General features: G+C 36.9%; 1 protein-coding gene across 4 annotated transcripts in view; it reads left to right on the forward strand.

Annotated features, from left to right (window-relative positions):
- SLC71A2 (solute carrier family 71 member 2) overlaps positions 1 to 18,890 on the forward strand; it is a 133,981-nt gene extending 115,091 nt beyond the window's left edge. For all 4 annotated transcript variants that reach the window (XM_090273927.1, XM_090273924.1, XM_090273926.1 and 1 more), the window contains 5 exons: positions 9,045 to 9,116; positions 12,481 to 12,593; positions 13,983 to 14,080; positions 16,320 to 16,462; positions 17,148 to 18,890. In XM_090273927.1, the coding sequence (XP_090130053.1) occupies positions 9,045 to 9,116; positions 12,481 to 12,593; positions 13,983 to 14,080; positions 16,320 to 16,462; positions 17,148 to 17,393 (672 nt within the window). In that variant the 3' untranslated portion in view covers positions 17,394 to 18,890. The remainder of the gene's footprint in view (positions 1 to 9,044; positions 9,117 to 12,480; positions 12,594 to 13,982; positions 14,081 to 16,319; positions 16,463 to 17,147) is intronic.
- Positions 18,891 to 21,112: the final 2,222 nt, after the last annotated feature.

Raw genomic sequence — 21,112 nt, forward strand, 5'->3', positions numbered from 1 at the left:
CTTTGCTTTGTGCCCCCAAAAGGAAATTGACTTAGGACATTATTTTTTTTTTTTTTTTGTAGTTTTTGTTTCAGGTCTCTGGGATTGCTGAGACCTGAGTTGCTTTCCATTAGAGTCTGGTCTTGGTCTTTCACTGATTTCACTGGAAGTCCTAATGGTTTACTCAACTTAACAGAGGAGTCTTCCTTGCATAAATTCCTCTATTTTGGAGATATTTTTACATTAAACTTATTAAATTTGCCATTTTCATAATTTTCCTGACATTATGACACTAATTTTTATGTGATGGCATGTAAGTAAAATTTTTTCAAGCAGTTCTATTTTGTTCATTTTTGTTGGGTGGATGCTAGAGCTATAGAGGGAAGAGTGGTGATGATTAAATTATGCATTACATTAAATATGGATTAAATGTAGAAAAATAGGAAAGCCCAAAGAAGAAAGTGAAAAATCATATCTAATCTCTTCACATGTATAATAACACTGAAGAATTTTTCTATACTTTTTTCCTATACATATACTTATGTCACTACCATGACCACCAATAGTTACAGCAGATCAGAAACACTGTTACTTTGTATTTGTGCTTGCTTTAAAGAAGTTAAACCACACATTTTAATTAAAATCACATATTATATTTGTAAGGATCTTATTTCGATACATATGACTCAATAAAAAGACAACTAAATCAACTGTCAAAAATAGTCAAAGGATTTTAAATAGGTATTTCTCCAAGGAAGAGTATACAGATGGTCCAAAAGCCCATGAAAAGATGCTTAACATCATTAGCCATTAAGGAAATGCTAATCAAGACAAGACACCACTTTACACATGCTAAATGCCTTTAATCAAAAAGACTGACAAGGATATGGAGAAATGGGGATCATCATAATGCTAGTGGGAACGTAAATGGTGTAGTCACTGTGGGAAACAGTCTGGCAGGTCCTCAAAGTGTTCAATATAGGATTCCTAGGAAACCTATCCTTAGGTATATAGCCAAGAGAAATGAAAAAAAGCATGTCTCTAGAGATGCTTCTATGCAAACTTTTTCAAAACAGCCTAAAAGTAGAAACAACCTATTGGATTGGCCAAAAAGTTACTTTGTTTTTTTCTGTAAGGTGGCTCTGGTAGCACTTGTCTTTAACTTCATTTGAAACAATTTTGTTAAATTGTATTGTGACCCCTGCCACATCAGCTTGCATTTTTAAAATACTTATCAAAATTGGTAAATTTTTGTGTAGCCATTTTAATATTAAAGATGATAAAAAATATGCAACATTTTTGGCATGTTATGATTTATTATTTCAAGAAAGTTAAAAAAGCAACTGAAGCACATAAAAAGATTTTTTTAGTGTATGGAGAAGGTGCTGTGGCTGCTGGAATGTGTCTAAAGTGGTTTGCAAAGTTTTGTGCCAGGGATTTCTCCCTGGACTATGCTCCATAGTCAGGTAGACCAGTTGAAGTTGCTAGCGATCAAATTGAGACATTGAGAACAATCAATATTATACCACACAGGAGATAGCCAACATACTCAAAATATCCAAATCATTAAAAGTATTGGTTTAAATGAGAAATTTGTCTTTTATTTTACAGAAAAAATCTAAACAGACTTTTTAGCCAACCTAATATTGTCTGTCAACTTGTGATATGGATTAACAAATGGGGTATATTTATACAATGGAATGTTGTTATTTCTCAAGAAAAAGCAATGGCATGGAAAAAAGTAGGCTTACAGTTGTACAAAAAAGTATGCAATAAATAACAAGAATACTGTGTCATGTACTTACAGCTGTAAACCTATTTTTGCCCACTCCTGTATATTCTTATCAAGTAATTTCTGTGTCATATTTTAAGTCTTAACAAATTTACAATTGCTTTATATTTCCAGTGTTCTTTTAGATTTATTTACATATTTACCATTTCTTTTTTATTGAGGTAAAATTGACATATTTACCATTTCAATAGCTCTTCATTATCATAAGTCATTGAGGTTGCTTTCGTTGTATCTGACGAACATCTTTTCTTTAGTGCAGGTCTGCCATTTACAAAATTAATCAGCTGCCTGCCTCCCTGCCTTCCAGCTTTCCTTCCATCTTCCCCACCTCCCTCTTCTTGTCTGAAAATGCCTTTATTCTAAACTGCATTTCTTGAAAGGATAATTTTTATTTTTTATTTTTTTCTGCTCTTGCATTTTAGGCCTTGACCTTTTTATCTTTTAAGTGTTTTGTTCTTTTTTTTAAAATTTATTTAAACTTAAAAAATGTTTACCCATTTCTTATTACTCACCTCTACCCACCTCTGACAACCACCAATAAGTTCTCTGTGTTTATGAGTTTTGTTTTGTTTTTTAATTAAAAATTCCACATATAAGTGAGATCATATGGTATCTGTTTTTCTCTGTTGGACTTATTTCACTTTAGCATAATGCCTTGAAAGTCAATCCATGTTGTGGCAAATGGTAAGATCTCACTCTGTTTTATGAATGAATAATATTTCCATGTGTATATGTGTGTGTATATGTGCATGTATACCATAACTATCCATCTACCCATTAATAGACACTTTTATGGGTGAATAATATTTCATTATTTATATAATATATTTTATATCCATTTATCCGTCAGTGGACACTTAGGCTGTTACATTATCTTGGCTATAGTAAATAATACTGCAATGAACATGGGGCTGTATATATCTTTTCAAGTTAGTGTTTTGGGTTTTTCAAATAAATACTCAGAAGTGGAGTTGCTAGATCATGTGGTAGTTCTGTTTTTAATTGGTTGGGGAATCTCCATACTGTTTTCCATAGTGGTTGTATCAGTTTATATTCCCACTAACAGTGCATAAGTGTTCCTTTTTCTCTACATCCTAACCAACACTTGTAGTTTCTTGTCTTTTTGTTAATAGTCATTTTAACTGTAGTTTTGACCTGCATTTCTCTAATGATTAGTGATTTTAGTATCTTTTCATGTACCTATTGGCCATATTTATGTCTTCTTTGGAAAAATGTCAATTCAGTTTTATGCCTGTTTGTTTTTTGCTATTGAGTTGCGTGTATTCTTAATATACTTTGGATATTAGCCCGTTATCAGATATGACATCCAGTTATTTCCTCTCATTCATTAGGTTGCTTTTTCATTTTGTTGATGATTTCCTTTTTAGTTTGATAAAGTCCCACTTGTTTACTTTTGCTTTTGTTGCTGTTGATTTTGGTGTCAGATTCACAAAATCATCGCCAAGACCTGTGTCAAGTAGTATAGTGCCTATGTTTTCTTAACAGGAATTTTATGCTTTCATGTCCTATGTTCAAGTCCTTAGTCTATTTTCAGTTAGTTTTCGTGTATGGTGTAAGAAGGTGGTCTAGTTTCAGCCTTTTGCTTGGCTGTCCTATTTTTCCAACACTATTTATTGAAAAGACCATCTTTCCATTTCTTTATGTCTCTTTCAGTTTCGTTCATTAATATCTTATAGTTTTATTTTTTTTAAATATTTTATTTATTCTTAGAGAAGAAGAGAAGGAGAAAAAGAGGGAGAGAAACATCGATGTGTGAGAGTTGCCTCTCACACACCCCCAACTAGGGACCCGACCTGCTACCTAGGCATGTGCCCTGACTAGGACTCGAACCTGTGACCAAGAATCAAACCCGTGACCTTTCCGTTCATACGCCAGTGCTCAATCCACTGAGCCACACCGGTCAGGGCAGTATTTTATCTTTTTTATGGCTGAGAGGTATCACCTATCTTATATATGTACCACAACTTCTTTATCCAGTCATTTGTCAGATGATACTTAGGTTGTTTCCATGTCTTGGCTATTGTGAATAATGAGTAATGCAATGAACACATACTTTATCAAAGTATATTTTATTGATTATGCTGTTACAGTTGTCCCAGTTTTCCTCCCTTTGGCCCCCTCACCCAGTACCCCTCTTCTCTTCAGCAGTCCCTCCCCCCAAAGTTCATGTCCATGGGTCATGCATGTAAGTTCTTCGGCTTCACCCTTTCCTATACTGTTCTTAACATCACCCTATTTTGTTCCTACCAGTTATGTTGCTTAATCCCTGCACCATTTCTCCCATTTTCCCCCTTCCCCCTCCCAGCTAATAATTCTCTATATGATCTCCATACCTGTGTTTCTGTTCCTGTTCTGGTTGTTAGCATAGTTTGTTTTTGTTTTTTAGATTCAATTGTTGATAGTTGGGAGTTTGTTGTCATTTTAATATTCATAGTTTTGATCTTCTTTTTCTTAAATAAGTCCCTGTAACATTTCATGTAATAATGGCTTGATGATGAGAATTCCTTTAGTTTTACATTGTCTGGGAAGCATTTTAACTGTAAATGATAGCTTTGTTTGCTGGATAGACTAATATTGGTTGTAGGTTCTTGCTTTTCATCACTTTAAATACTTCTTGCTTGCAAAGTTTCTTTTAAAAAATCAGCTAAGAGTCTTGTAGGTACTCCTTTGTAGGTAACTCTTCTTTGCTCTTGCTGCTTTTAAGATTTACTCTTTATCTTTAACCTTTGGCGTTTTAATTATAATGTGTTTTGGTGCAGTCCTCTTTGGATCCAACTTGTTTGGAACTCTCTGTGCTTCTTGGACTTGTATGACTATTTACTTTGCCAAATTAAGGAAGTTTACTTTCATTACTTTTTTCACATAAGTTTTCAATTTCTTGCTCTTCCTCTCCTGGCACCCTTATGATTCAGATGTTGGTACAGTTTAAAGTTGTTCCAGAGGTTCCTAAGGCTGTCCTTGGTTTTTTGCACTCTTGTTTATCCTTTACGTTCTGGTTGAATGTTTATTTCTTACTTTTGTTCCAAATTGTTGATTTGAATCCCAGCTTCCTTCTTTCACTGTTGGTTGCCTGCATATTTTTCTTTATTTCACTTTGTGTAACCTTCATTTTATTCTTTATTTTTTTGCAGTACTCTATGAGTTCCCTGAGCGTCCTTATCACCAGTATTTTGAACTCTGCATCTGATAGGTTGGCTATCTTCATTTAGTTTAGGTTTTTTTTCTGGGGTTTTGTGCTGTTGTTTCATTTGGCCCGTATTTCTTTGTCTCTCAATTTGACAACCTCCCTGTGTTTGTTTCTGTGTATTATATAGAGCTGCTTTTACTCCTTGTCTGTCTTAGTAGCATAGCCTATGTAGCAAAGCCACGTGTAAATTATGTGGGGTGGAGCCTTATGTAATTGCCATGGCAGAGCCACCCACTTCACTGCCTTGTGGCTCTGTTTGTGGTAGGAGGCTCAGAAAGGGGTCATTGCCACTCTCTGGCTTCTGGCAATTTGCCCTGCACTCACCCTTTTCCAGTCACTTCATCCCGTTCCTGTATTGCTACCCTGGGGGTTGCGTAAGTTCTAAGACCATGTGGGCCCTTAAAGTGGCAAAAATCCAGCAGTTTCTTCCACTGCCCCAACTTCCACTGGTTTTACAGCCAGAGGTAATGGGTGTTTATCTTCCCAGGGTATTCCTTCTGATTTTTATCCACCACGCATGAATGTTGGACCGTCTGTTTTGCTGCTGCATGTCCAAGCCACACCTCCTTTCTGCCCTGTCTCTGCAACTCCACCTCTCTTACCCATCTGGATGAGTGTGGCTTGTTTAAATATGTGGTTGTTGGACTTCTGTATAGCTCAATTTATTGATGGTTCTGGTTGTTATTTATTTTTGACATCTGGTTTTAATTCTTTCTATCGCTGTGCAAGGAGGCAAAGCATGTCTACCTGCGCCTCCATCTTGGCTGGAAGTCTGGAATATATATCTTTATGAATAAGTGTTTTAAATTTTTCAGGTAGATAACCCAGAAGGAGGGATTCCTGGATCATATTCTTAATATTCTTTTCTTAATTTTTTAAAGAACCATCACACTATTTTCCATAGTGGCTCCATCAATTTACATTCCATCTTAAAAGTTACCTTTTCTGTTTTGTGTTTTGTTTTTGTTTGCTTTGTTTTTCTGTTTGTTTGTTTTTTGTTTTGGTAGTAACCATTCTGAAAGTTTTGAGGTTGTATCTCATTGTGGGTTTGTTATATTTTTTAAAGATTTTATTTCTTTTTAGACAGAGGGGCAGGGTGGGAGAAAGAAAGGGAGAGAAACATCAATGTGTGGTTGCCTCTCATGCACCCCCAACTGGGGACCTGGCCTGCAACCCAGGCATGTGCCCTGACTGGGAATCGAACCAGGAACACTTTGGTTCACAGGCCAGTGCCCAGTCCACTGAGCCACACCAGCCAGGGTGTCATTGTGGTTTTGATAAGGATTTCTCTTGTAACAAGTGATATTGAGCATTTTTTTCATGTACCTGTTGGCCATCTTTATGCTTTTCTTGGAAAGTGTCTATTCAGATCCTTTGCCTATTTTTAATTGAATGTGTGTGTGTGTTTTCGTTTTTTTTTTTTTATGTTTTTTAGTTACATTTATGGGTTCTTTATATATTTTGAATATTAGCACCTTTTCAGAGGCATTATTTGCAGTTATCTTTTCTCATTCATATGGTTGCCTTTTTGTTTTGTTGATGGTTTCTTTTGCTTTGCAGGAGCTTTTTAGTTTGAAATAGTCTGTTAAGGTCAACTTTAGAAAAGCCCTCTGAGATCAACGTCCATAAGTTACTTACTACTTTTTTTTTCTACTAAGTATTTTATTGTTTCAGGTGTTGAAGACTTTAATCCGTTTTGAGTTAATTTTTATGTATCATGTCAGATAACAATCTAATTTCATTATGTTACATGTGTCATTCCCGTTTTCCCAACATCATTTATTGAAAAGACTGACTTTCCTTTCTCCACTGTATGTTTTAGTCCTCTTTGTTGAAAACTAATTGTCCATATCGGTGTGGGTTTATCTCTGGGCTTTCAATTCTGTCCCATTAGTTTGTGTGCTTGTTTTTCTGCCAGTGCTGTATTATTGTAGCTTTGTAGTATAATTCGAAGTCATACTTTTTTTTCTCAGGATTGCTTTGGCTCTCCAGGGTCTTTTGTGGTTCCATACAAATTTGAGGGGTTTTGTTGTTGTTCTATTTCTGTGAAAAATGCCATTGGGACTTTGATTAGGATTGCATTAAATCTGTATATTGCTTTAGGTAATATGGCCATTTTAACAATCTTAATTCTTCCAATCCATGAACATGGAATATCTTCCCATTTCTTTGTGTCTTCAGTTTCCTTCAACAATGTCTTATAGTTTTCAGAGTAGAGAATACAACATTCATCTCTTTTGTTAAACTTTTCCTAGGTATTATTTTTGTTGTGATTGTAAATGGGATTGTTTTCTTCATTTCTCTTCCTGATACTTTGTTGTTAGGTATAGGAAGACAGTGGATTTTTGTATACTGATTTTGTGGCCTTCAACTTTATTGAATTTGTTTACATGTTCCAATAATTTTTCGATGGATTCTTTAGGATTTTCTAAGTATACTATCATGTCATCTGCAAAGAGTGATAGTTTTACTTCTTCATTTCCATTGTGTATGCATTTTATTTCTTTTTCTGGCCTCTTTTCTGCTGCTAGGACTTCCAATACTATTTTGAATAAAAGTGACAAGTGAACATCCTTGCCTTGTTCCTGATCTTAGAGGAAAAGCTGTGTGTGTGTGTGTGTGTGTGTGTGTGGTCTTGTCATATATGGCCTTTATTATGTTGGGGTATTTTCCCTCAATACCTGCTTTATTGTGTTTTTATCATAAATGTTGAGTTTTGTCAAATGCTTTGCATCTATTGAAATAATCAGGTGACCTTTAGCCTTCTTTTTTTTTTTAATTTTAAAATTTACTTTAAAATTTTTTTAGAATTTATTAAGTTCAGTTTGCTACTGCTTTGCTGAAATTTTTTACATCTATGTTCATCACATATATTAGCCTATAATTAATTTTCTTTTTTGTGTGTGTGTGTGTGTGTGGCATCTTATGGTTTTGGTATCAGGATAATGCTGGCCCTTTAAAATGTGTTTGGAAGAGTTCTCTCTCCTATATTTTGGACGAGTGTAAGAAGGGTTGGTATTAATTCTTCTTTGAATGTTTAATGGAATTTACCAGTAAAGCCATCTGGTCCTAGGCTTGTTTTTTGGAAGATTTTTGATTACTCATAGAATATCCTTCCTAATAATCTGTTCAGATTTTTTTATTTCATTGTGATTCTGTCTTGGTAGGTTATATGGTTTTAGGAATTTATCCATTTCTTCTAGGTTGTCCAATATGCTGGCATACAATTGGTCATAGTAGTCTCTTAAGAACCTTTGTGTGGTATCAGCTATAAAATCTAACTAAAGGTTTGTCAATTTTATTTATCTTTTCAAAGAACTAGTTCTTAGCTTCATTGATATTTACTACTTATTGTCTTTTTAGATTCTATTTTATAGAATTTTAGTAAAGGGGAAAAGAATTTAATTTTTAAAACTTGATATTTAAAACTAAAAGCTTTAGGCGTTTCAGAACTGTTAAGGTTAAGAGGCTTCAAAATTATTGCCAGCTAATTGGGCTGCTCATTGGAATCACCATGAAAGCTTTTTGAAACATACCTATGTCTAGGCCCAGAGAATCTGATTCATTTGGTCTCAAATGGGTTGCAGAATCTCATTACTCCCCTTCCCTCTCCCTTCCTTTCTCCTTCTCTGTGTCCCAAATGTTTTTAATGTACAGCCAAGTTGAGAGCCACTGTATTTGCTAGGGAATAAATTCCAAATTCTGTTATCAAAAGTCAGATTATTTTCTTTATATTTCCTCTAATGCTTGATAACATCATATGTTTTTTGGTGGGTTGAGGATGAGAAGGAATATGAAACAATATATAGGTCTATAATAGAAAATATCCTTTAAATATCTGCTAAATTATGACATGCCTGCTTGTATTTTTTAAAATCAAATTTAAATATAAATTACTGGTTAAATAGGTTAAACTTTCAGCACTGCCTTAATTTGCTATTGTCAAGGTTTTATGAAGTTTTTTTCAACTGTTTTGTCATGTAGCTTTACTAAAACATAACATTTCTTATTTTTATAATATTTGTATCAAAAATAGTGGGGGTTTTTTTCTCCCTATTTTCACAGGTCATAGGCTTTGGATCTGTTAAAATTGCAGCATTCATAGCTATGGTAGGAATTCTATCTATTGTGGCTCAGGTAAGTGTCATTTTACTCATTTCTCTTAACTTTTTTATTCTGAAATAACTCTGGGTTCACAGGAAGCTGCAAAGAAATGTTCTTAAATATTACCCGCATCCCTAGCTTAGTTCCCCCTCCTCCCTTGCCATGGCAACATATTTAATGACTATGGTACAATAGCAAACCCAGTAAACAGACATATATGTGGTCCTCAGAACCATTCCATTTTGAATAGAATGTTGAGATTGGAATTTAGGAGTAATTTAATATAACCTTTCAATATATTTTTTTAAGTGTACCTTATTGATTATGTTGTTACATTAGACCCAGTTTTTTCCCCTTTGCCCCGCTCTGCCCAGTACCCCCTTCCCTCCAGCAATCCCACCCCCCTTAGTTCCTGTCCATGGGTTGTGCATATAAGTTCTTTGGCTTCACCCTTTTCTGTATTATTCTTAACTTCCCTATATCTATTTTGTACCAACCAATTATGCTTCTTAATCCCTGCACCATTTCCCCATTTATCTTCCTTTCCCCTCCCAACTGATAACCCTCCAAATGATCCCCATAGCTATGATTCTGTTCCTATCCTGGTTTGCTTAGTTGGATTTTGTTTTTATTTTTTAGATTCATTGTTGAGAGTTGTGAGTTTGTTGCCATTTTAATGTTCATAATTTTGATCATCTTTTTCTAAAGTAAGTCCCTTCGACATTTCATATAATAATGACTTGGTGACAATGAACTCCTTTAGCTTTACCTTGTCTGGGAAGCACTTTATCTGACCTTCCATTCTAAATGATAGCTTTGCTGGATAGAGTAATCTTGGTTTTAAGTCCTTGCTTTTCATCACTTTGAATACTTCCTGCCAGTCCCTTCTTGCTGGCAAAGTGTCTTCTGAGAAATCAGCTGATAGTGCTATAGGCACCCCTTTGTAGGAAACTCTCTGCTTTTCTCTTGCTGCTTTTAAGATTCTCTCTTATCTTTCACCTCTGGCATTTTAATTATGATATGTCTTGGTGTGGTCCTTTTTGTGTCTAGCTTGTTTGGGACTCTGTGCTTCCTGGACTTGGATGTCTATTTCCTTCACCAAATTTGAGGCGTTTTCCTTCATTATTTTCTCATATAAGTTTTCATTTTCTTGCTTTTCCTCTTCTCCTTCTGGTACCCCTATGGTTCAGATGTTGGCATCTTTAAAGTTGTCCCAGAGGTTCCTAAGCCACCTCACTTTTTTCAATTCTTGTTTTCTCATTCTGTACTGGTTGACTTTTTTTTCTACCTTATGTTCCATATCATTGATTTGAACCTTGGTTTCCTTCCCTTCACCATTGGTTTTGTGTGGATTTTCCTTCATTTCACTTAGCATAAACTTCATTTCTTCCCTTATGTGTTTGCCGTACTTAAGCATATTAGTCAAGCCTGTGAGCATCTTTATCACCAGTGTTTGGAACTCTCCTCATTTGTTAGGTCGGCTATCTCCTTATCGCTTAATTCTCCCACTGGAACCTTGATCCGTTCCCCCTTTTGGGCCATACTTCTTTGTCTCCTTATCTTCACAAGTTCCTGTGTGTCTTTGTCTCTGTGTCTTAGGTAGAGCTGTCACTCCTGTTACATTGTAAGGGGCGGAGCCTTAGGTATTTGTCAGTACAGGGGGACCTGTTTCACCATGTATGTGGGAGAGGGGTCTGAGACAGAACAGTGCCGCTTGCTCAGCACTCACCCCTTTGCCAGGCACTTCTCCCACTTTCATATGGGACCGGCATCTCTCTAGCTGTTGCCCTGGCCATTGTTCACTAGTGGATGGGTCTGCAGACATTCTCGGACCGTGAGGGCCCTTTAAATAAGTGGACTCTGCTGAGGGACTGGTAGTTTCTTCCTCCACCCCAACCTCCAGTGGTTTTCACAGTCAGAAGCAATGAGGCTTTATTTTCTCTGGTGCTGGACCATGAGCTGCGCTGTCTGGTCTGGTGCTGGGAGTGCTCCCCAGGTGTCCCTCCGGACTTTTTAAAAGATGTGACTGTACTTTCCACCGGCTTGCTGCTGCCGCTACTGCTACCACCACCAGCACACTGCATCCTCTCCATCCTGGCTCCGCCCCTCCTACCTGTCTGGATGAGTACTACTTATTTATCTTTGTTTGCTGGATTTCCATGCAGCTCAGTTTTCTGGAACTTCTGGTTGTCTCTAGTTTTGAAGTAGTTGCAGTCCTTCTTAGTTGTGGAAGGGGACCCAGCATGTCTGTCTAGGCCTCCATCTTGGCCAGAAGTCTTTTGTAACATTTCAATATTTTTTAGAATATTGTTGTTACTTCTACTGGGTCTATTCAGCAAACAGAAATTTGCATTCATAACCACCAACTACAATTTAACTAACTCCAGATATCAGAAAATTTACTTAACCAGGAACATGTTTCAATATTATTTTAATGTTGAAAAGTAAGTGGAAGTGAAAAGCAGAAATGAAAATCAGCAACTGTTCCAACCTGTGGTATCCCCAGGACTGAAGAAATGTGCAAATCAGTGGATTAGAATATATGTAATAAGTAAAAATCATTAAAAATTTCCTCATCTGTTATAAACATAGGACCAGAAAAGGCAACGTATATGTCCTTTAAATTAAATCACTGATATGCTTTAGGTACATTCACTATATCATATGGAACTTCTAGAGGTCATTGCCGTTAAACAGCTACTTGCTACTTTAAAGTGAGGTAGGCCAAGTGTAGTATTCTTCTGTTGAGGAGAAATGAGAAGACTGCAAAACTGTTTTGCCTAAATATTAGAATTGATAAGGTTAATAGGAATGCATTAAGGCAACGGCCTTTTTTGTTGTTGGTGTTGTTAAACTTTCAAGTTGCTCGTGATCTCTTTTTCTTTATGTTAGCTCTAGTTAAGTCTATTAGCCCAGACTCATCTTTTATCCTAAGCCTTTTCAGGCTATCTCAACTAGTTTTTTAGCAGACTATATATTTATTAAAGTCAAATTTTTATTAGTCCAACTTTGTGAGAGTGCTAACTTCCAGCAAAACCGCACATATACTGTACATATTCAGCAGGGGCTTGCTATTCACTGGTGGTTAAGTGATTGGTGTTTCTCAGAAGAGCCTGGGGCCATGTCCCTCTCAATCACAATAACTGGTGAATGGCTGTGATTACGTTTTTGGGGAAGTTCTAGCAAAGTACCAGATTTTTGGGAAGGAGGCTGAAGGCCCTGAGTCCCAGGTCAATAAGAAAGCCACTGAAATTCCACTCCTTTAGAGTTACATCAGTTCCAAATGGTCACCAAGGTCTCAGCTCAAGCAGTCCCTGGTTACTACTATTGGGCTTTTCTCACAGAGCTTGATTGCATCAAATTTATGTGTTCACATGGTTTCTCCTCTGCTTTGCAGACAGTCTTTCTTACCATCTTGATGAGATCATTAGGAAATAAGAATACCGTCCTCCTTGGCTTGGGTTTCCAGATGTTTCAGTTAGCCTGGTATGGTTTTGGATCTAAAGCCTGGTAAGCCTCTTTCATAGATTCTCATGAATTAGCAGAAAGCCACATTTTTTAGAGGAGCTTGAGTTGGTTGAGTGTAATGTGAAGGAAGCAAGGGTTATTTTACTGGTTTGGTGTATTCAACATTTAAAAAACTGTTCAGACTTAATTTGGGGAAGAGTCAGCTAAGTAATTTAGAATTATTTCTACAGGTTATCTTCACCTCGGTGTCTTTCACTGAGTTGTTACTTAAGTAAATGTGTGCTTCCTCCTCCAACCCCTCCAGAAATTTTATGTCTACCTTTTAAACACATTTGTCAGTTCTTAGGGACATCACTCCAAAAACAAAACAAAAAGTCAAGGAAAAATGATAGCTGGCAGGGTTTATTGCTGTAATTAGCTGAGTGACCTCAGACAGTGACATAACCTTTATAACATAAAGCATTTGAGTTAGATCAATCCTAATAGCTCTTCCAAAATCATGCATACTCTAAGGCAGTTATTAAAGCTAACATATTCCCATAAACAAGAAGATCAGAATAAGCCCTGGAATCAGAAGAATCCTGAGTGCTGTTTCGTTAATGTGGCAAATTTCCCTGTGTGCCTGATTACCAAGTACCAGAGTTCATATCTCTATTTCAAATAATCAGAGTTAGTCCTCATTTTAAATACATGGCATAATTTTCAGAAACTAGAAATGCTTAAGGGGTCAGGAGATGATTCCTGTTCAATACTTCAGTCCTTTGAGCTTTGTTTCAGTAATTGAATCAGTCAAAAATGTGCTATGTTAAAAGGATTTTGTCAACCTGAAGTGTTTTTCCTTTTCAGTAAGGATGTGCATGTGAGCTATCCCCAAGGAAGTCTGGCCAAGCAGTTTTTAGCCCAGTTGGGGCTTCATGTTCCTCTCATACTTATGCTTGATATTGATACACAATAGGGTCCTTTTATTGAAAAGAGGACAAAAGTCTAAAGGAAGCAGGCTTAGAAGTCTGCAGGAAGTCATCCTGCACTTCAGGTTTCTATTTTTTCCCATTGGTAGCACATGACACTTTGTTGAAGGATAGCAATATGAGCAGCTCAAGTACAAATAAGAAGTGGAAAATTGGTGGGAGAAATGTGGTATTAACAGAAACAGGAAATCTTTTTGAACTTCATTGAGCTTATGTATAAAGATGGTAATAATAAAGTCAGGCAGAACAGATTTTGAAAGAAGTAAAGTAAAATAAATGAAACTTTCCCAGCCTTTGAAGTGATTAATATTAACAGGGTGACATACAACTTTCCAGGTTAAAAAAAATCCATTATTAAAGAGGAAAAATTAAATTAAATACAACTTAACATGAGAAAACAGAAAGCATTTTGTGCTTTCACTGCTGATTGTACTCTGAGCAGCAGCCTGTGTTGTCATTGCAGGATGATGTGGGCAGCGGGGACCGTGGCTGCCATGTCCAGCATCACCTTTCCAGCGATCAGTGCCCTCGTCTCTCAGAACGCAGAGTCAGATCAACAAGGTGAGGTCACTGTCCCCTCTCTGCTTTCCTCCTCAGTTGAGACATACCTGCCAGAAACATAAGCAGCTCTGAACCTCTGTTCACATTCATGTGGTCCCTTCTCAATGATCATACCTATTTACTTCTGCAAATAGAAAGATTCTGTTTCCCTTCCTGCTCTGATCTTACACTCATGTTTTCAAATTGTGGACTCAGCAGTTCAGAATACTAAGAATTATAAATAAAACTGTTTTATCCTCTTGGTTTTGGCTCCTCTTTAGTGTGATGCTATCAGAATTAACTAGGCTGTAATATTTTAACAGCTGTCTATTAAATAATGATAGACTAGTTAGTAAAACAATGAGTAATCACTGTAATCATTAAAATTTCTTTAATTTGGAATCTAAGTTTATTAGCTTAATTTAAGAAATGATTCTTTGAGCGGATAAAGAAAAAATAAATGTGTAGTTGTTGATAATTGGGTGCAGAGGGAGAGAAAAAGGAGGGAAACTTATAGACTCCTACTTCATCCTTCTTGTATCTCTGGCTTCCCTATCAGGCAGTTCCTTCTACCAGAATTAATCCTTTTTCTTTGTCATTTTTTAATGACTCATCTTATTGTAGTCAGAAAGTAGGAAATTTTAAAAGGAAAAAAAATTGAAATGGATTAGAGCCCTTTAAAAAGTTTCAATAATATGGATGGACCTGGAGAACATTATGCTAAGTGAAATAAGCCAGTCAGAGAAATACAAATACCATATGATTTCACTCATCTGTGGACTCTAATGAACAAACTGAAATAACAAGGAAAATGGGGACAGACTCATAAATGGAGAGCAGGATGACAGCTGCAGGGGCAGGGTAGGTTAGAAGGTAGAGGGGTTGAGAAAAACGGAGAAAGGACTCATGGACATGGACAAGTGTGGTGATTATGAGAGGGTGGATATAAGGACATTAAATGGTAATGGGAAAAAATACACTAAAGATTAAATCAAAAAAAGTTTTACACCCTGGCTGGTGTGGCTCAGTGGATTGAAAACCAGCCTGCCAGCCTGCCAACCATGGGGTCGCCCGTTCAATTCCCGGTCAGGGCACATGCCTGAGCTGCGGGCCAGGTTCCCAGTTGGGGGTGTGTGAGGAGTGGCCGATTTATGTTTCTCTGGCATGTGGATGTTTCTCTCCCTCTCTTCCTCCCTCCCTTCCTCTGTCTCTAAAAATAAATAAATAAAATCTTTTTTTTAAGTTTCAGTTAGAAAATACATAGGAAAGAATAGTTTATTTATTGCACCTATTTTTGTACATCAAAAATCAGCCATCTTTTTCATATCCACATTTTAAAGTAGTTTCACTTGACCACAAATCCTGTGTGTCCCTGGCCGTGGTAACTCCATTGGCTGCATATCTTTGGAGAGACATTGGGACTAAAGTGAAGGTATGCCATCTGGAAATGGGCATGCTTGATGTCTGACAGGTGCAGTCCTGTTTTCATGGCATAAATTCCCTTTGGCTCTTTTTATGATTAAATACATTAATACAGGTGTTTCTAAATGTCATCATACAACCTAATACACATGGTATTAGGTTGAATTGTCTTTAACCATTTTTGACTTTCAGGAACATGCATTTCATACAGTGTAAGCTAATTTTTTGCCTGTCATATCAGTAACCAGATATATCTAGAAATTGACACTAGGGGGATTTTTCAGTGCAGGTCTGCAGAAAGATGCATCAGACATGAGGAGGTCACCTTGAGGAACAGAGTCTGCCCAGAGGGGCTGGGACCACACAGCATCAGGACTGTGGTGGACTCACATAGACAGGGCTGCAGGAGGCAAAGGGCAGGCTTTCATTATAAAAGCACCATTAAATGAGTAGAGCAGGAAAACCTTAATCCACCAAAAAGTGAAAATTGTCTGTCAGTGGAAAACATTAAAATTTTTCATTTTATTATTCCCCAATTATAGGAATATCTAGCTGTTATTGGTGAGTTCAGCCCCTAATAAATTTCAGAAACATCACTGTCATTTCATTTTCTTATGGAGGTTAGGGCGCAGAGTGATAACGTTTAAAAAACCAAGGATCCATTTGTGCAATGAGTGAAAATATAATGAATGAAGTCCCTAACCTGCTTTCCTCAGCATGGACTAACTACTCTGTTCCACTGAATCAGTATATCTTAAGTTTGTAAGAAAGTTCTGTTAAGTCCCAGGCTTAAGATGCTTATCAGAGAAGACTGCCTTCCTTCTTTGTTTTGACTTAGGGGTTGCTCAGGGGATCATAACTGGAATAAGAGGACTATGTAATGGCCTGGGACCAGCACTCTATGGCTTCATATTCTACATGTTTCATGTGGAACTGACTGAATTGGAACCAGAATTGAATTCTAACAATGCTGCTCTGCAGGTAATTTGCTGATAAGTCTAGTTTTATAACAGTGATTATGTCTAACTGCAGTAAATCTTCTCACTTTAAATTTGGAAAGAGTCTTTATTTGTATAATATTACTATTGTATTTGATAGTAGTGAGTGATTGGTTAAGTGTTTCCTGGGATTGGGGAGGGATCATTTCAGTGATTTAATATCTTATATAAAAGATTTGTTTTAACTTGCTCAGATTCTGTTCTCACCTACACAATAACTGATGAGAATGCTGTCTTCTGATAAAGCCCAGGCTAAATAAAATATAAAGTGACAGATAATTTCAGATAAAAACTGAACTAGAGTTGTTCTTTATTTAATATTTCTTCCCTCCCAAGTGATATTTAATATAGATTTCTGTACGAAATTGAATTAATATTCATGTACAGAATGCATGACCTGAGGTTATAGGATAAAATTAGAGATAACTGTTACAGGTTTAAACTATTGAGAAGTGGTGAAAAAGCAGTGATTAGTTGCCTTCTGTCGTATTCCAAACTGTAGGCTCAAGGAGAGTTTGTCTTGGCACTTAATGAAACATTTGCTCATGAGAAAATGATTCACTTTGAGGTGGTATGGATTTTTTGGGGGGGAGGGTCATACAGAATTAATTTTGCATTGAAAAGACTAATTAAATTCCTCATCTCCATTTGTTTCCCACACCCATCAGGGAGCTGTCATTCCAGGTCCGCCATTTTTATTTGGGGCTTGTATAGTTCTTATGTCTTTTCTAGTTGCCTTATTCATCCCTGAATACAGTAATGGAATTAAAAAACATAGCAACAGTATTAGCGGCAACCTGACCAGCACCCCAGAACGGGCCAGTGATGAGGACATTGAGCCACTGCTACAAGACAGCCACATCTGGGAGCTAGCTTCTTTCGAGGAGTCTGGGAGTCAGTGTACTGAACTATAAACTTGGAAGAAAGGAAGATTCTGCGGATGCCGTATCTGAAGTTGTTGGGGAACCACACCACATGGAAATGTTTTGGTGCTGGAGGGGAGATGCTAGTGGCATCCTTTAGGGCCAAGTTTGATATGTAACCCTTTGCCTCCCTCCTCTTCTTCCTCCTGTTCCTTTTCTTCCATTCTTTTTCTGTTTGCACCTTTGAACAAGTTAAAATTTGAAATACATTGCTGCAAATAATATGCAACTCTTATTAAAGTTATCTGGAGTCCGGACTTTGAAACTCAAATAGAAAAGGTTATATCTCTGCTAAAAAGGATGGCTTTCCTTTACTACCTCCAGAGTAAGAGTGACAACAGTTTTCCATGTCCCTTTCAGTAGAAGTGCAGGATTTTATTGGTACTGCCATCTCTGGCCAGATTTAAGGTAAAGAATCCCTTCTGATTTTCTTCCTTTGTGTTTCTCTGAAAAGTGCCCACTTAACCAATTGGTGTTTATGAGTGGCCGCTAATAGAGTCACTCGGTATCAGGGATCTATTGCCTTTTTCAAAGGTCAAACAAAAACCTAGTCTTATGCTCTTTTCCTTGTTTCTACTTATTATTGGCTAGATTGAAATTCATCATATACTCCTCTGGATATTAATAATATTGACCAGTGATATTCTTTACCAATGAAGGAAATTTTTCTTATAAATATAAGTCATGAAGAAATAGCAATTCAGATTCCTCGACAGTGTCTTGGTCAGATCCAAAGGTGATTTTACAGAAGAAGACACACATCAGACATTCTGGTAGCAACATAGAAATTGGAGGGTGCTTCTAAGAAAGTTTTTAACAATGTAAACATTCCTAAGTGAGGATGAGCATTAGTTAACTGGATACCAGTGGAGTTTATATCCAAGTTCAGACTCATATAATGCATTGTTATTTATTATTTCCCACATCTCCTTTTTCCAGCTTCTCAATTTTTCTCATTCATCACATTCCTGCCTTAACTGCTCTGTGTAGTATGCATTTGTTTTCAATAGGTCTTTATTTCCATCTGTTTATCTGGCTTTTGAATCTTATGGGAATGTGCACATCAACTTCCTTTCTAAAATATGATTGTTTAGGAAGCTCAGTTTCGCAATAAGGGTCTTGCTAATTTTCTGAGATGTTTTATGGACAAAGAAAACTTTACAGATTTATATGCATTTTGCTGCACCAGTAAATGAACCATTCACTAGGGCCTAAGTTTTATAAGTATGAAATATACGTAGATATTTGTAAGAAGTTTTAAAATTTTTTGATGGAGTGCTGTGTAAATCTTGTATTTATAAATGTAATGAAGGGGTTGACAGAAAAAAAATGTATATACAACTTTTATAAAGGATTATGTACTGACTGAATACATTTGAAAGAAAATATATTTTGAACCCTGTTCTGCTATGAACAGAAATGAGATATCTTTATTATGTTGTTGTTTTTAAGTTAAGCTTCCTAATGCATAATAAATTTGTAATGGATGCTTCTGTGTCTCTTGTGTTTTTTTAAAACAAATAATATCATTGATCTTTGGGTTCTCTTTTGGGTGGCTTTCAACTAAAATAAGTTGCTAATCCTTAAGCTAATGCAAAATGTATATGTATTTTCAAAAAGCTTAATTTTTAGCAAACTTCCCTCAAAAATCTCCCTTTAATAACAGACCATAATCTTTTTTTATGCTTTTAAAAAAGCAGAGACACATTGTCCTGGCCAGTGTGGTTCAGTTGGTTAGAGTGTTGTCCTGTAGACCAAAATGTTGCAGGTTCAATACCTAGTCAGGGAGCATACCCAGTTTGTGGGCACATAGGAGAGGGCAACCAATCAATATTTCTCTCTCTCTCAAGGCAATGAAAAGTCCTCAGGTGAGGATAAAAAAATAAAAAAGAGGGATACATTATTTATACACCCATGTTAATTAGCAGCATTATTCACAATAGCCATAAGGTGGAAGCAACCCAAAGTCCATTGTTATGTGAATGAATAAAGAAAATGTAGTATGTACATACAATATGGAATATTATTCAGCCTTAGAAAGGAAGGAAATCCTGGTATGTGCTGCATACAACTTGGATGAACATTGAAGACATTATGCTAAGTGAACTAAACCATCACAAGAGGGTCAATTCTGTATGATTCCACTTTTAAGAAGTATCTAGTTAAATTCGTCAAGACACAAAATAGAATAGTGTTTGCCAGGACTAGGGTAAAGGAAGAATGGGAAGTTATTTAATGGATAGAGTTTCAGTTTGGTAAGATGAAAATAGTTATGAAAGTGGGTGGTGAGCATGGTTTCACAACAATATAAATGTACTTCATGACAGAACTACTTCAGGACAGAACTACTTAAAAATGATTAAAATGTATAGTTTGCCAGTATCTTTTTTAAGTATATTTTATTGATTATGTTGTTACAGTAGTTCTAATTTTTTTCAGCAATCCCACCCCTCTTAGTTCATGTCCATGGGTCATGCATTTAAGTTCTTTGTCTTCACCCTTTCCTATATTATTCTTAACTTCCTCCTATTTTGTACCAACAGATTATGCTTCTTAATCCCTGCACCATATCCCCACTTCTCCCCGTCTCCCCTCCCAACTGATAACCCTCCAAATGATCCCCATACTTCTGATTCTGTTGCTATTCTAGTTTGCTTAGTTGGGTTTTGATTTATTTTCAGTTGTTGATAGTTGTGAGTTTGTTGTCATTTTAATGTTTGTAATTTTGATCTTTTTCTTAAGTAAGTCCCTTTGACATTTCATATAATAATGGGTTGGTGGTGATGAGCTCCTTTAGCTTCACTTTGTCTGGGAAGCACTTTATCTACCCTTCCATTCTAAATGATAGCTTTGCTGGATAAGAGTAATCCTGGTTTCAAGTTGCCTTTCATCACATTGAATATTGCTTGCCAGTCCCTTCCTGCCTGCAAAGTATCCTCTGAGAAATCAGCTGATAGTCCTATAGACACCCTTCTGTAGGCAACTCTCCACCTCTCTTGCTGCCCCAGGACTCTCTCTATCTTTCACCTTTGGCATTTCAATCATGATGCGTCCTGGTGTGGTCCCCTCTGGGTCCAGCTCGCCTGGGACCCTCCGTGCTTCCCGGACCTGTATGTCCATCTCTTTCACAAAATTTGGGTAGTTTTCCTCATTTTTTCCAATTCTTGCTTCCTCATTCTGCACTGGTTGACTTTTTTTCTTCCTTATGTTCCAAATCATTGATTTGAACTCCAGTTTCCTTTCCTTCACCATTGGTTTTGTGTAGATTTTTCTTCGTTTCACTTAGCATAGCCTTCACTTCTTCTTTTATGTGTCTGCCATACTCAAGCATATCTGTCAAGCCTGTGAGCATCTTTATCACCAGTGTTTTGAATTCTGCATCTGTTAGGTTATCTATCTCCTCATCTGTTAGGTTGGCTATGTCCTCATCACTTAGCTCTCCCACTGGAACCTTGATCTGTTCCCCCTTTTGGGCTATACTTCTCTCTCTCCTCATTCTGACAGGCTCCTGTGTTTGTTTGCCTCCATGGCCCAGGTAGAGCGTTCACTCCTGTTACATTGTAAGGGGTGGAGCCTTAGGGATTCATCAGTACAGGGCGACCTGTTTCACCATGTTACGGTGCTGTGTGGTGGGGAGGGGTCTGAGAGGGAACAATGCTGCCTGCCCAGCACTTGCCCCTTTTTCAGGCACCTCTCCCACTTCTGCACCG

This window comes from Furipterus horrens, unplaced genomic scaffold (genome assembly GCF_987537825.1).
Source record: "Furipterus horrens unplaced genomic scaffold, mFurHor1.1.pri manual_scaffold_4, whole genome shotgun sequence".
NCBI classification, from domain to species: Eukaryota; Metazoa; Chordata; class Mammalia; order Chiroptera; family Furipteridae; genus Furipterus; species Furipterus horrens.